Genomic DNA, 14,816 nt, shown 5'->3' with positions numbered 1-14,816 from the left:
TTGCCACCAAAACCGTCATCTTCCCGGTAAAGTGAGCTGATACAGCAGAGCGCGTATCCAGCCGAGTCTGCCATTCTGAGGACTTTAGAAAATAACGGCTGCAATGCTGACTTTCACTGTTAGACTTTTGTTTCCCTCCATATAATCATATGCATGTGCCTGTCAATTGTTGCAAAGTGTGCATGCGCACATCTCGCACCAGAGCCATATTGTATGTGTTCACACCAAATTTCACTTAGCAATTAGTGGAAGTGGGTGATAGTGATGTAAAACAAGCCACAACTCACTTTAGCCCTAGACTAATGCACGGGGTATATTAAAAAAAAGAAAACGCAGGGCTCTATAAATGCAATGTTTGTCTGAAAGCAAGCACAATTGAGATGGGTATTAAAGTTGCAGATAATACTCCACTTAGAACAAGCACTCTGTGCAGGAGACCAACAAAAGCATTTGGTTAAAAATAAGTGACTGAATGCCGGCAGAAAGAGGGGAAGGGGAAGAGTGGGTGCGGTGCAAGAGAGCAAGTGAGCGGTGGCTGTAAAGATTAAGAAGACAACCCCTGGAGGTGGAGCAGTAAAAGGGAGGTGGGAGCAGCTGAGGAATTGGGTGGTATGGGCGCTGCAAGATTAAACCACTTTCTCGCTGTTCAACAGTTTGTGATTCTGGGCAAAATAAATTACGTCCCTGTGCCTAAACATGAATCTGTCATTATGGAATCGAACTAGTGCTCATGTAAAGGCTCCAAAGCCCTTGAGCTGAGTTCCCACTATATAAAACTGCAAAAAGAGAAGAGTGATGGGGGCAGAGAAGTACACAGAGAAGGAGCAACCCGGTGTGAGGGGATAAGCACTCATGTAAAGCGTTCCAGTTTCTTTGGCTCGAGTTCATGCCATATCACACTGCAAACATAAAAAACCTGACATGGAGGAGAGAGATTGCATAAAGTGCTGCAGTACCTTCCGGTTAACTTAGCGCTATATAAAACTCCAATGGCAATTTAAAACAAGCTTACCTCAAAGAACATACAACAAAAAAGAAACTAAGTACACAGGCTCTCCTCTTCATAAACGAGGCATTGTAGGCCTACAGCTGGAGCTGTTAAGGTTGAAGTCTCTGCGTCGAATCAACACCTTGCAATCCTGGGCAAATAATTTCATCTCCTGTGTCCTTGGGCAATTTAACTGCTGCTCATGTAAAGTGTTCCAGTATCTTCAGGTTGAGTTCACGCTATATAAAAGCAGAGCCGTCGCTGGGCACGGGACAATCAGGAGGAAGTGGAGGGTGTGAACACCAAGTGTTAAAGGGGTGGGGTGTTGAAATGGCCAAAAAAAAGGAACAATGAGTGAAATCAGATTTTAGTTTTAACCGTGCTACGTGCATGGCGGGGAAGCGAACGGAAGACAACAATAAGGATCAATGAGTGAAATCAGATTTTAGCTTTAATCGTGCTACGTGCATGGCGGGGAAGCGAACGGAAGACAACAATAAGGAACAATGAGTGAAATCAGATTTTAGCTTTAATCGTGCTACGTGCATGGCGGGGAAGCGAACGGAAGACAACAATAACAAGCGTTAAGAGCGGCCGGCCGATTTTAGCTTTAATCGTGCTACGTGCATGGCGGGGAAGCGAACAGAAGACAACAATAACAAGCGTTAAGAGCGGATGGCCGATTTTAGCTTTAATCGAGGATAGTGGAGGAGCGAGAAACGACATAAGAGAAGGAGAAGTATGAACTGTGGCTGCAGCAAACTGAAAGTACGGCCGGCCTGCGGCCGGCCATGAATAATTAGGGGAGGAGAAGCCCTTTGGGAAACTGAAAGTAGGGGAGGAGAAGCCCTTTGATGTGCTGTGCGGCCGGGAATGCGCGTGCTTGTATGCTCACGTGATTCACGTGAACTCTAAGAAAACCGCAGCGCAAGAAGCCCTTGGTTTGACGAGGATTTCGAGCACTTGAATTCTCGCTCCCTCAATGCGCTTACGCGCATTGTAGGTCACGAGACCTAAAAAGAACAACCAATATGGTTCCCACCCGAATGTGGTATATTACATAGACTGTGAGGGCAGCGGGGGAAAAGAGAGGGGTGGGTGAAACACGTGGCCCACGGAATGTGAAAGGAGGGTACATGAAACTTAAATGCCATACCGGCCAACCAGAGGGATGATAATGGCACAGTAGCCGATTTCCACGACATAGCAATGAGGTAGGAAGCTAATAGCAATAACCTCCCCCAACACTTTGCAGTCAGTATTTAGTAGTGAAAGAGACCTATAGGAGCGCATCTCCAAATTATCTTTATTGGGCTTGGGGAGTACCATGATGAGTGCCTCCCACAACAATGGAGGGAGAGCACCAGCAGCCTCAGCTCCTGGAGAGAACTGTAAAAGCAGAGAGGCAAGCGTGTCTCTGTATTTCGCATAGAACTCCCCTGGGATATCATCAGTGCCTGGAGTTTTGTTGTATGGCGTTTGGTCTATTGCGAGTCGGTCCTCCCCAATCACTAACGGGGCATCCAATGCCCGACAATCAAGAGGGTCCAGCGGGGGATTGGTAGTGCATCTAAGTATCTCAACAGCTCAGGATTATTCCATTCAGTCCATCATCCCCCCCGATGGAGGGAACTATAGTAATCAAAGAAGGCTTTGGTAATGGTTAACTGAGACATGAGGATCCCACCTGTCAGAGAACGATTTGCTGTCAGTCTACGCTGCCTCGTCTCAAAGCACTGCAACCATGCCGGGACCCGTCCTGCTTTCTCACCTTCTGAATGCTGGTGAGCAGCTAAGTCCACACAGTTCACCCTACCTAGTCTGTCTACCATGGTTCTATAGTAATTCCTGAGGTCGGCAAAATCTGCTCTCCGATCGCAAAGGCCCCTTGTTGCGAGTATCTTGTAGTATATGATCAAGTAATTAAAGAGCCTCGCCACCACCGGTCTCTGGGATGACCCAGGAGCGTGCAGCCTGCCCATAACTCTGTGTCCACTCCACAGAGAAGAAGGGGGTTTGTTGATCATCATGAACAGTGTAGAACAGCCAGTCCTCCAAGAAGAGGTCCAACTTGGGGCCCTGTGCACCCTCAGGGAGCTCTATTATCAATGTCCAGCAAAGGGAGCATGTGATCACTTAGTGTGAGGTGAATGCTGAGTTCTTATTGACTTGGTGTTTCTAACTACATGTGGCATCTGACTTTATGGTATTTTAGAACGTATGTCTTTGGCCAAACTTGTTTGATTGGGGCCAACCTCCTCGGATCTGTATATGGTGTAACTGCCTATCTATGGGATCGATCAGGGTTTTCCTTGTTTGCGCGTTTGTCTTCGGGCTAAGTGTAACACCACCTCTAACCTATTAATCAGTGGGTTTGGGTCTGACCACATTTTTCTGACTGGGTAGATGGGTAGCTCATCTCAGGTGAATTCGATAGCAATGATACAAGTTTGTTATTACGTGTACATATAACATGCGGTCATTAATGTCATATTTACTGACATTCTCATTAGGATGCGTACATTTGTCATATCATACATTAAAATTATTTTAACTGGTATTGACGTTATGCGTGCATATAATATGCCATACATTAATATCTCTTTCAACGATACTAGAATTCCCCTTCTAGTTGAATTTTCAATTACATAATTTTTCCTATGTCATAACTGTTACATTATTCAAGGCTGTGTGTGTTTCTATAATGTCTGCTATCCTTTTTCTAGGTATTTGCATACTACCTTTTTTTGAGGACTGCGTTTTTACAGGAGATAACCCCATTTGTACGATACCGCACAACGATGGTACAAAAATTATAACTGGAAGCAAAGACATGAACAGTTTGGACACCCAAAGTGGGAGCCAGGAAAAATTGCTTTGAAACCAGTCCTGCTCAGGGCCACCTCTCTCCTTCATGTCTGCTTTTGTACCATGCAGTGCTTGGATGGCAAGAGCAAGAATTCAGTTTTTGAGATCATTTCCAGGAATAAACGTACAACAGAAAGCACCAATCTTAGCCCAAACCCCACCTTCCATTGCGGTCATGAAGTCCAGCACATACCGATGTTGCATCACCATGAGGCAGATGTCTCTTAGTTCTTCCTTGATAGCGTTTTGGCCGAGCTCTGTGTCCATGACCATCTTCAGCATTTCCCACCTGGACATCTGTAACCGGCGGGCGTTCGCCTTTGATTGCAAGGTGAAGAAGGGTATGGACCTTCCTGCGTTTACTTGAGTTTCAGAAAAGTCAAAATTCTACTGGAATTGTCAGGTACTGAGTGCAGCCAAAATGACCAGCAGTTCTTAAAGTCTGATGCAACAGAGTTTTCTTCTGTAGCGGATGTCAGGATAACTCGGACAAATCTTCTCCAGGGATGACCTGGGTTGGGTGTGTATGGTCATGAGGGTGCAGTGACCCCACCATCCGAGAACAAGCTCGCATAGGCAAGCTCGCCACACTGCCAGAACATATCCATCAACGTGGAGGCGACCCATTGCAGGTCGTGTATATAGAGTATTGCTTCACATTTATCACTTGAACCAAGTGGTATGGTTCCTTTGCCCCAAAAACACAAAGAATACAGTGTAAGTTTCTGTTCAGTTACCCCTTCCTTTCCAACAATATATAGCTATTAATCTTGGTATCCCAGATTTCCTGCCATTGGGCGTCTGTGCTGGCGTTTGACCCCCTCCTGTGGGACTCATTTTCCCTAGCGTCGCCAGGGTGAATAGCCCTGTACTGGAATTCCATATCATGGGCCCATTTGTCATTCAAAAAAGGCAGCCCCAAATATCTTAAGGGCCAACCAGGGTCCACAGACCGAGACGGGAGCGGATGCATTGGTGCAGTGGTTTTTCTACCTCCAAGAACTTCTTTTCTACGAAGTCTCGGGCCAAACAGTGTTCTCCACAATAGTGCCTCTTCTGTGCACCCTGTTCAGCTTGGTTTGAATGTCGCTAGGAAATGTATAGTGCTGTGGGATTGGCCTCGTATCGGAAGATGTTTCCTACTGCTCTATGGGACACTACTCTATTGGTTTGTTTCTTGGCCCTAATCCTACATAGGTACAGGCGGAGGGGACAGTTTGCTTTCTCTAGGGCTATCTCTTGAGATAAGTAAAGCCTGTGTGCACCTACGGTGTATGGTATCAGTAAACCTATGTAGCACAACCTCTTCATGGTTTGAGTGCCAACAGCGGTCATGTGCTGATACCAGGTGTTATGTAGGAGTGCGCTGTGCAGTGCGTGTGGAATGCTAGCTTTTGGTTCAGTGCAAATGTAACTGAGGTGAGAGAGGTCCCTATGCAAGCATTTCAAAAATGTCGAGGTAGGTTTCATGAAACTAGACAGACTTCTGGCTCTGAAGGGGCGCAAGAGCACCCCTGCTAAATGGAGTGCACAAGAATTTATAAATACATAACTTGGGAAACATTTGTAGGTCTTGGGATTTGTCTTCAGGGTAGATGTGTGTCTGGGCGCCCAGGGGTGTCTGGCCTTGGACAGTGCAAAAAGAGTATCAAAAAATGTCCGTAAAGTCAATGTGCAGTCTGTGCTCTGGAGAGATTGGCCTTGTTGGAGTCCTTTTGAAGCTTCGGTCGAAGGGGCAGCGGGCTGCTGTAACAATGATGATCGTATGGCTCAGTTGCAGACCTGTTGAATAAGAGCTGTGGGTAATGTTAGGTTGGAAAAACAACATTGTTGTTTTTGGAAAATTCCTGTGCCTTCTTTTTAGGGGTACACAATAACTTCATTGCTTGAACGTTTGTAGTGGGGTACTGGAAGAAGGTGGTGGCACTTTTTAAGGAAGGATAAGTTTAAGTTGTTTTACTGTTATTTTGTGAGTATTTTGTTTTTACCTCTCCTCGCTCTGGCAGGAGAGTAGTTTTCTTTGCAGGCTACTTCTGTTAAATGTATGTGTGTGTTTTTCTTTCATTGATGTGGGGGTGTCCGTTAGACCTGCATGGACTGTGTGCAATGTGAGGAGAAGTGGATGCATGATCATTTTTAGAGGTTTTGTGGGTAATGGCGATGTTGTCACTTGCATGTCCTTCTGGTTTGTGCACATGGCGTGTAATGATGTTCTTCCTAATGGAGTTGGTTGATTGGGTTACGCCCTCTTTCTGGAAGGTTGGTTTTTTTTGGGCTTATTTGTGCGGGTTGTGTAAGGCGCTCACCCATGGTTTTGTGCGATGCTGCTTCCAACGTAGCATACTGGAGATAGCCAGGGAGTTGTTTGTGGCCCCTGTATGGCTTTGCAGGGAGTGACTGGGATTGTGCTAGTTTGCTGTGTTTTTGACTGGAGCTATGTGTATGGTTGGGACTCATCATGATCAGCCTGATGACGTAATGCTAATGGATTCTATAGATTTTCCCTGTGGACTGGGTGCCATGTGCTTGCTTCGGAGTTTTGAGGACATCCTTATCCTTGGTGTGTGAGAAACATGGCTCCCAACACTGGTATGTTGGCCTAGTTTTGGAACAGTAATGGGTCCTCCATTTGATGGAAACCCTGGGGCTTGTGAGTTTTACGTAGCTCGCCTAAAGCTGGACTTGAATGATTGGACTTGGGTGCTGGTCTTTATGCACCAGTTGGGGGCCTCCCTGCACCCTCATTGGCCTGTTGCCCCCCCCCCCCCCCCCACTGCATTTCCCCCAGGGGGTGAGGTCAGCCAACCACTCCTTCCGCGGTGTAAGCAGCAGAGGGAGTCCCAAGCCCCTCCGGGCACCCGGATTGCAAACTCTACAATGAATTCCCGATCTATATTGTACTGCGGCCCTTAAACTAGGTTGCGAGTGCAGGTAAGGAAATGTGTCTGGAAGCGGTATGAAGGTGATTCGTTATTTTGGGGGTGGTTTTGGTCTTACAGCATGTCTGTATTCTGTGATTGTGCAAGGGCATTGCCACCCCGGACACTCACCCCTCCCTGTCGTGGCTTTGTCCCTGTCCTTTGCTGGGCTCCCTCTCTGCTGTGGCAGTTGCCATGTGCTTTTCCAACCTCACAGCCCCTGCTGCGGAGGTGGGGCGGGCTATTGCCTGATTCTATCTACTTAAAGTGATAAAGAAAATCCTGTCTTTTATTCCAGAAAATAGTAGAAAGATCTTAGTTACATCTTTAGTTCTCTCCAAGCTGGATTATTGCAGCAGGCTCTAACTTAGCAGGCCTGAGAAGCTGCTTTAGAAGCTTCAGATGATCCAAAATGCTGCTCCAAGGCTGCTGTTAGGGATCCCTAAGTTTCAATCAATAGGAAAGCAGCTTCAAAATCTTCATTGCCTTCCAGTCGAAAGACGTATCCATTTCAAAGCTTTATTCATTATTGATAAAGTGCTCCTTGGCATCGCCCCTCAAATTTCACAGTGGGGGACACAAAACTTTGGAACAGACTTCCTAGTTTCATTAGGACTCTCTCTTACCTGACGGCCTTCAGGAAGGCTCTCAAAACTTGGTTATTCAATAAATATTAGTCAGGACTGCTAGCGCCAAGACACTGTTTGGTATTCGTGCGCTCTAGAAATCTTAATAACAACATTTCCTTAAGGCTGATTGTACGATTCATTTGCATTGATCTGGGCTTGGTTTTGGGGGTGGGTATTCTGTGGGGGCTGTTCTGGGTCTATTTCTTTCTGCTCCTGATATGCTTTCAGGTGGTATCGGTTGGCCATGTGACCCATTCTGTGACAATCGTTGCACTCTTCGAGACCTGGCTGTAGCCATCTTACACAACCTCTGCTGCTAGGACTGGGTGGATTCGCCCTCTGGTCTGGAGGCGGAGCTCCCTTTAAGGCTGGTGCCATTTGCACGTTTGCGGCCACCGCGGCCCTCTCGAGGGCAGTCATTTAAAACTTTTGTTGGACCAATTTGGTGGTGTCTCTTTGAATTGCTCCAGCTTTTCCCTGTCCTTCTCCTGTCTTTTCAGGTAATAATGTAATATTTGGGCCTATATTTCTCTCCAGGGTGTGGTGTCTAGACCTACTACGTAATTGAGTCCAGTTTGTATCTCAGTGGGTAGTCCCTTTTTGAGGATGTTGTAGAAGAATGCGACCTGGGGACCTGTGTCGGTCCATGGCTGTCCTGTCTCTTGTTCTCATTAATCCCTCAATCTACCTAGGAAATTAGTCACATTCTTCCCAGGCTTCATGCTTTCTGCCATCATTCCTCCTGGTTTCTGTGCGGTCAGGTAACATCTCTCAGGGCCATCGTATCTGGTATCTAAATGAGCTGAATGTGGCCCCATCATTCTTTGTGTTGATCAGAGTGACTGCGGGGACACAGGGTAGGGAAAACACCATGTCAATCTGCTCCCCTATGAGACTGCTGAGCAAACTTTTGATGTAATCGATAGCTAAGTTGATTCCCTCTGTGTTTATCTCAAAACATAAGATCCAGTTACCTGCCCCGTCCATCAACGTGGGCAATTTGTTCCTGAGCCCTTTTTTGTTTATCTATGTTCATGGCATATAGGTAGTCCCTGACACACCCTTTTGTAACGGCGAACATATTTTGGCTTGCAGCATCTCCTTAGGTTTCTCCCCGTTGTAGAGCTCCCATCTTCTCAGACATTCCTTCATGTAGGGTCATTTCCATTGTGGATCTTCCCCTTTGTGCCGGATGCACTCTTCTGCGGCAGCCATGTATTCTAGTTCGATGGATCCCTTCTAGGGCCAAGGTCTTACATACTGGCCCTTCCTTTTGGTCCAGTAGGCTAGCAGAGGGCAAAATGGTTGCGCAAAGGCCTCGCCGCCTTCTCTGGACACTATCTCTATAGGGGTCAGTTTGCATGACCGGTTCATTCAGGGGGAGTGGCGGACATCCTTGTTACTCTCCTTATGCGCGTGTAAAGGTGCCATTCTACTCTTCCCATGTCTTAATTGTGTTTCTCTTAGGCTGTCCTGATTTCTTAGTTCTCTGTCTGCCCCTCTCCTATCCCAATGACTGGGTGGGAATGGATTTCTGTTTGAGGACTCTCTTCTGAGTCTTCCCCTGGCTCATCTTCATGTGCAGCCCAGGTCCTAGCTCTGGCTTCCTACGGGAAGGGTGCGTTGTTCTCCGTTCCTGTTAAGGTCCAAGACGAGCGCACTCTCTCTATTCTCCACTTGCACCAACACTCTCATTATTATGCATACATCTGTCATAGCGTAAATCATTTTTACTGGTATTGACATTATGTGTCCATATATCATGGCTTCTATTGACGTCACATTAACTGAGGATCATCATCCTGGATGACAAGTTCTACTTGAAATGAAAAAGAAATTTATAGAGTGCGAAACATTCACCCCAAGTTGTCAAGGCGCTAGCTAATCAATCATGACCAACTGGACAGTCCAGAAACACATCAAAGATTAAATAGCCAGGTCGTCAACCCTTCCCAAAGGCCAATAGGTGAGTTTCTTGTTTCAACCTAAGTGGTAGAGAGTTCCACAATTTGGTCGTATCGACCAGAAAACTCCTTCCACCCAAGGAACACTTTTTGAACCTGGGAACAATCAGATTATGGGCACGAGATGAGCGAAGATGGCGAGCAGGAATGCAAGGCTATAGGTTCTGTTCAAAAAACGTTTGTCATGCGTAGCCTTAAAAGCAATGCAAAGAGCCTCAAAGTCGACCCGTCTCTTCACTGGCAGCCAGTGTAATTCTTTGAGCGCAGATGAAACATATTTATGTCTTGAATGTTCAGCAAGAGACGTGCAGCAGCGTTTTGCACAATCTGCAGTTTGGATAAGCACTTCTTTTGCAGGTTGATGATCAGCTCATTACAGTTATCGGCTCTAGATAGAACAAGAGCTGAGACCACTAGTTTCCGCAGCTCAGCTGGAATAAGTGGGAGATTCCTTCTCAGTAGTTTTAATGTGTAGCAGGAAAGGGATGTAACCTGGTTAACGTGGCTTTCGAAAGAGCAGTGAGTCAAACGTGACTCCCACGTTTTTCACCTTATTCATAGGAGTCGGTAATGGGTCCAGCTCCAAAAGCCACAGAGCAGGGGACCAAAAATGAGTATGGTCACCAAAGAGTAAGACCTCGGTCTTAGTAGAGTTCAGTTTCAAGCAATTGGTGGCCATCCATTCACCGACCTGATGAAGACAAGTGTGAAAATGTGCATCAGTGTCAGCAGGCGAGCCTGTCACCGAGACTACAATATGGGTGTTGTCGGCATATGGAATAGGCAAGAAACCCAGGGACCTGATTAACCTAGCCAGCGGTGCAACATAGATGTTAAAAAGGGTAGGGCTCAATGAAGAACCCTGTGGCACTCCGCATGGCAATGTAAAGTTTGGTGACTTGAACTCCTCAAAAGCCACAAATTGCTCCCAGCCAGACAGGAATTATTCAAGTAAAGCAAACGCTTTCCCTTTAATATCAATCCCCCTCAGGACTTCCAACAATTTTAGATGGTCCACCGTATCAAATGCAGCAGAGAGGTCAAGCAGCACAAGTGTTGCATTGCCTCCTACATCAACTGCCTGCCTAGTTAATTCGGTTGTTGTGATCAGGGCCAGTATGATGCTTTCTAAAGCCAAACTGAGTAGCATCCAGGAAAGCATGCTTCTCAGTATATTCGGATATAACACCATTCATGGCTTTTTCCACCATCTTTGCAGGCAAAGGAAGTCTGGAGATTGGGCGGTAGTTGTTAGGATCCGCCCCATCTAAATTTGGTTTCTTCAGAAGGGGGAGAACAGACGCCAGTTTCCAACTGGTGGGGAATATACCAGAGGTGAACATTTGGTTAAAAATCAGAGACAAATGCCAGGCAAATAGTTCCGGTAGAAGATGGATGACAGGGGTCCATTGGGGATCCAGACCTTGTGGACCGCAAAAGGTTAATGGTCTCCTCCGTAGTCAATGACGGGAAAACAGATATTTCAGGGGAGTCACTGACGGCACAAGTCAACGTAGTGAGCGTGCCTGCTTCCACATCCTACCTGTGCATCAAAAAATCTTCAGGTGGCTGTCACAGAACACCAGATGTACTATCACACAAGCACTCATCACTAGTCGTGGACCAGGGTCAGCGGGCTTGATAATTCTCGCCTCGGTGCCTACTCCAGTCAGGGACCACACTCGGCAACTCTGGGCATTAGCTTGCCTCATCTTCACATTGGCCCCCCAGACCGCCGGGGATGCTTGGTTGCACCTTAGAGATACCCATTAGGGACCATCTCTCAGGGTGAGCCAGTACGGGTTCCCCAGCGGTCGAAGCGCGGAGATACTCCTCCGGGAGTTGATTCTAGCGCTATATAAACCCACAATTAAATTAAATTAGTAGGATCGACTACGGCAACCCACTAATAATAATAATCCACATTTGTAAAGCGCGAACATTTTGCCCCCAAGGGTGCTGGAGGTTACGTGAGCTATTACCCAGAGTCACATGATGCTGAGCTGACCTGCCCTGCTGCCGGCGCCGGGTATGAAACCGTGAGCACCTCAGAAGCTCCTTAAACACATGTACAAGGCCATACACAACACGGGACCACCATGCCTCAACAACTGCATACCCTTACATCAGCCTGACAGACACCTACTCTCACTTGCACACATCCCCGCATTCACAAGAGCAGAACAGGAGGTAGTTTGACCTCATACATCGCACAGAAACATGAACAGCCTTACACGACACATCAGAGCCTCCTCCTCACTTCTTGAGCTCCACAAGAAGCTAAAGATCTGCCTCGTCAAATTACTCAGAGGACACACCTACCCACCTGCTCAAGCGCCTGGATACCCACATGGGTGATTAGTGCACTATACAAATAAACATAACATGAATCCACAGAGCTGCCCATGAGTGAGGCGCGATTATCCAATTTCATAGAGGTGCAGTGCAGGCCTGGCCACCTCTAAGTGACCTGCCAGTGCTCCAGTGTGGTCCTTCGACAAGGCCTGGCCGCTGAATATATCCCAGAAGCCTTCACTTCCACCCGCATCAAGCCTTAGACACCACGTCCCCCAATCGGCAACAGACACATTCTTACTAAATAGGCAGAACTTTGGATAGGACTGCCAATAAAAGTAAACACAGAAAGAGTCCAAAGTCACTCACTAATGGCTGAACAAGAAGTGGGTGAAAGGCAAAAAACAAGGCTGGAGACACACACACTGTTCCCTAACATCCACACTCTGAGATACAGGAAAATATGAGAGTGACAAAAGACCTTACTAGGACACTCAAAAATCTGAGACCATGAGCAAAATCTCAAAGTAGTTCAAGAAATGTGAAGACATTTCTAACCCAGACTGAGTAAAGATTGTGATTCACAGTCTGATGACACAAAGCTAGACACCATGTTTTTCTGCAAGGTGAGGACATGCATGTTACATGCAGAACACACCCACCACAGGGTGACCAACCGTCCATAAATTTCACGGACTGTCCGTCATTTTTCTGTCTTGTCCGTTGTCCGTCATTATTCCTCTTACGGATGCATTTTGTCTGTAATTTTGGGATTGCAGCAAGCTATGCTGCTCCCCTGCGACAGTCGGCCAGCTCGCACTTCTCTTGCCAACACTAGAGGCTGCAGCAGCCCCTCCCTGACTTCGCCCATGGTCATTTTGACTGTGGATGATTATCACATAAAGAATGACAATGGGCCAAGGGTGTATTCAGGGCTCGAGTCGGGGTACCACGCGGGTGGACGGCGTCCCCCCACTTATTTTACGGGGGGGGGACGCCATCCCCCCTGCCAAACAGCTGGACTTCACTCTTTGTCCTCTCTAAGACAAGCAGCTCGGCACCTTTCGTGACGTCACTTCCTGTCATGACGTCACTTCCAGTGACAGCGTCCCCCCCCACTTCTTTTTTTTACCACTTGTACCCTGGGTGTATTGAAGCACCCACTAAGTGGTGGTGGGCGGAGAAGGAGGGCGGGGGCGGGGGGGGGGGGGTGGGGGTGGTACTGTGTCGGATAAAAGCGTTTCATCTCCCTTTCTAACTTTAATCTGTGGCTAGCAGGTCAGCACAAGACCATATAAGGACATGATAAATACAACAAGAATATTCACTGTGATGGAGCCGTGGGGAGGGGCCCAAAGGATGCAGAAGTTGGTAAAAGCGGATCAGAAAGATAAATTATTAAAATGGTAAATCAAAAAGACATATGACACAAATGGAGTGAGGAAACAAAGAAACGGAGTATGAGATATAAGACAGATTTAACAATAAAGGAAGGACAAGAAGATAATCAAATGCAAAAAAAAGGAACAAAATAATGAATGGGAATAGGGAAATATGAATTTAAAGAATAGAGAGAAAAGAATGATAAAAAATAGATTATGATCAAATGAATTCCCACAAAAACACCTGCACAGGTGCTCAGTTGCTCAGTTGCATAAAACTGCACGCATACTGAAAAACTGTGAAGTGCACGATCGTCTCAACCTAATATAAACTTTTTTTGACTTGTACTTATTTTGGTTGTCAATTTACTCATATCCTATTGCGCGACCTCCTCAGATTGGTTTGTAAAATGTACCTTTTGTCCCAAATTTTTGCCCTGAATTTTGACCTTCTGTCCTGGAATTTTTGTCCTGAATGTTGAACCTTTGTCCTGAATTTGCACACTTAGAATCCCTGAATTTGCACCAATGCCAGTTGGTCACCCTAACCCACCATGATAAGGAAGATGTATAAGTTTCCATGCAGAGGGGCGGGGCCACCAAGTGGATGATGAAAAAAGTAATTTGCATATGGCACACCCCCTTTTGTAATGACTCTACAAGCTAAGAAGGGCCAGGGATGTGATCTAAAGGCTAAGCTTCGATTTTGAGCCAGGGACTTGGTACTTGGCTGATGGTGTGCGTCCCATGCCTACAAAAATGTGAAGGTCTGAAATATATGATTGTTTAAATATTGTGAAATTAAAATATAGGATTGTTTAAATATTGTGAAATTAAAATATAGGATTGTTTAAATATTATGAAATGTAATACTTGATGTATCACCTCCTGCCCCCACATATTTTGCAGCTCGCCTTTGCTCCTAAACTTCGCTTGTGATGTATAAATGCATACATGCAAACATGATGGAATGGAATGCTTCTTAGAAGAATTAGGTGGATAACAAATGTTGGCTGTGCCATTTCTGTAGGTTGGGTTGCCTCAAACATTCTACTGTGGGTGTCTTTAGCAGATGTTCATAATTTGCTATGAGTGTCCTCTCATATTCCAGACATAACACCTGTTCCAAGTCACCTGACCGGTGGTGTGGGGTTAGTGGGGCGTCTGGCTCTTGGAGAGGTCTGTGGGGCGTGGGAGGGCTCTGTCCAGACTCCTGCCCCCTCTCCAGACTCGTTTTTATCGGGTACAAATCTGCTCCCGGTAAAAATGTGTCCAGAGTTTCCAGACTTGGTCACTTTCTGCTCAGAAACACGCGATCACTCGTGGAAAGGCGAAGAAGTACAGCCAGCAGACATAGCGCCTCCCAGACTCACAGCGCTTAATTTGTACAAATGGAGAGCTCCAGGGACCTGTTATGGAGGCCAATGTAGCGTGCACTATTCCTTGTGCCTGTCAGCCCTTCCAGTGCCAGAGCCACTATAAGCATGGCTAGGGTGGCGAGTATTACAGCCTTTTAAATGAATTCTGTATTATTAAACACTCTTGGGTTATACTTGCCTCAAAGGTAGGCAAACATTGCCACCACGTGGCAGCTGTCAGAAGTGCAGATGTTGAAAATTACCTCTGGATTATGTGCCCTGGGTTGGCAGATTTTGTGGTGATAGAACAAACATTGCAGCAATAAACCTAACAATTGTAGAATTTTTGTGACAGACACTTTCACAAAATACCGCTTGGCCTGTGATCTGTCACTGCTGGAGGCTGCCAGGTCC

General features: G+C 46.4%; 1 protein-coding gene across 4 annotated transcripts in view; it reads left to right on the top strand.

The window, feature by feature from the left end:
* The window catches only part of LOC144811934 (glutathione S-transferase P 1-like), an 82,044-nt gene that overhangs the window by 35,100 nt on the left and 32,128 nt on the right, over positions 1 to 14,816 (top strand). The window contains exon 1 of one of the 4 annotated variants that reach the window (XM_078673899.1): positions 3,981 to 4,197. The exons of the other annotated variants lie outside the window; for them this stretch is intronic. Within the exon in view, the coding sequence (XP_078530025.1) occupies positions 4,032 to 4,197 (166 nt within the window). The 5' untranslated portion in view covers positions 3,981 to 4,031. Of the gene's footprint in view, positions 1 to 3,980; positions 4,198 to 14,816 lie in introns of those variants that run through there. 4 annotated transcript variants of the gene reach the window in all.

The sequence above is a fragment of the Lissotriton helveticus genome, chromosome 1_1 (assembly GCF_964261635.1).
Source record: "Lissotriton helveticus chromosome 1_1, aLisHel1.1, whole genome shotgun sequence".
Classification (NCBI taxonomy): Eukaryota; Metazoa; Chordata; class Amphibia; order Caudata; family Salamandridae; genus Lissotriton; species Lissotriton helveticus.
This window is presented reverse-complemented; position numbering and strand designations above follow the sequence as displayed.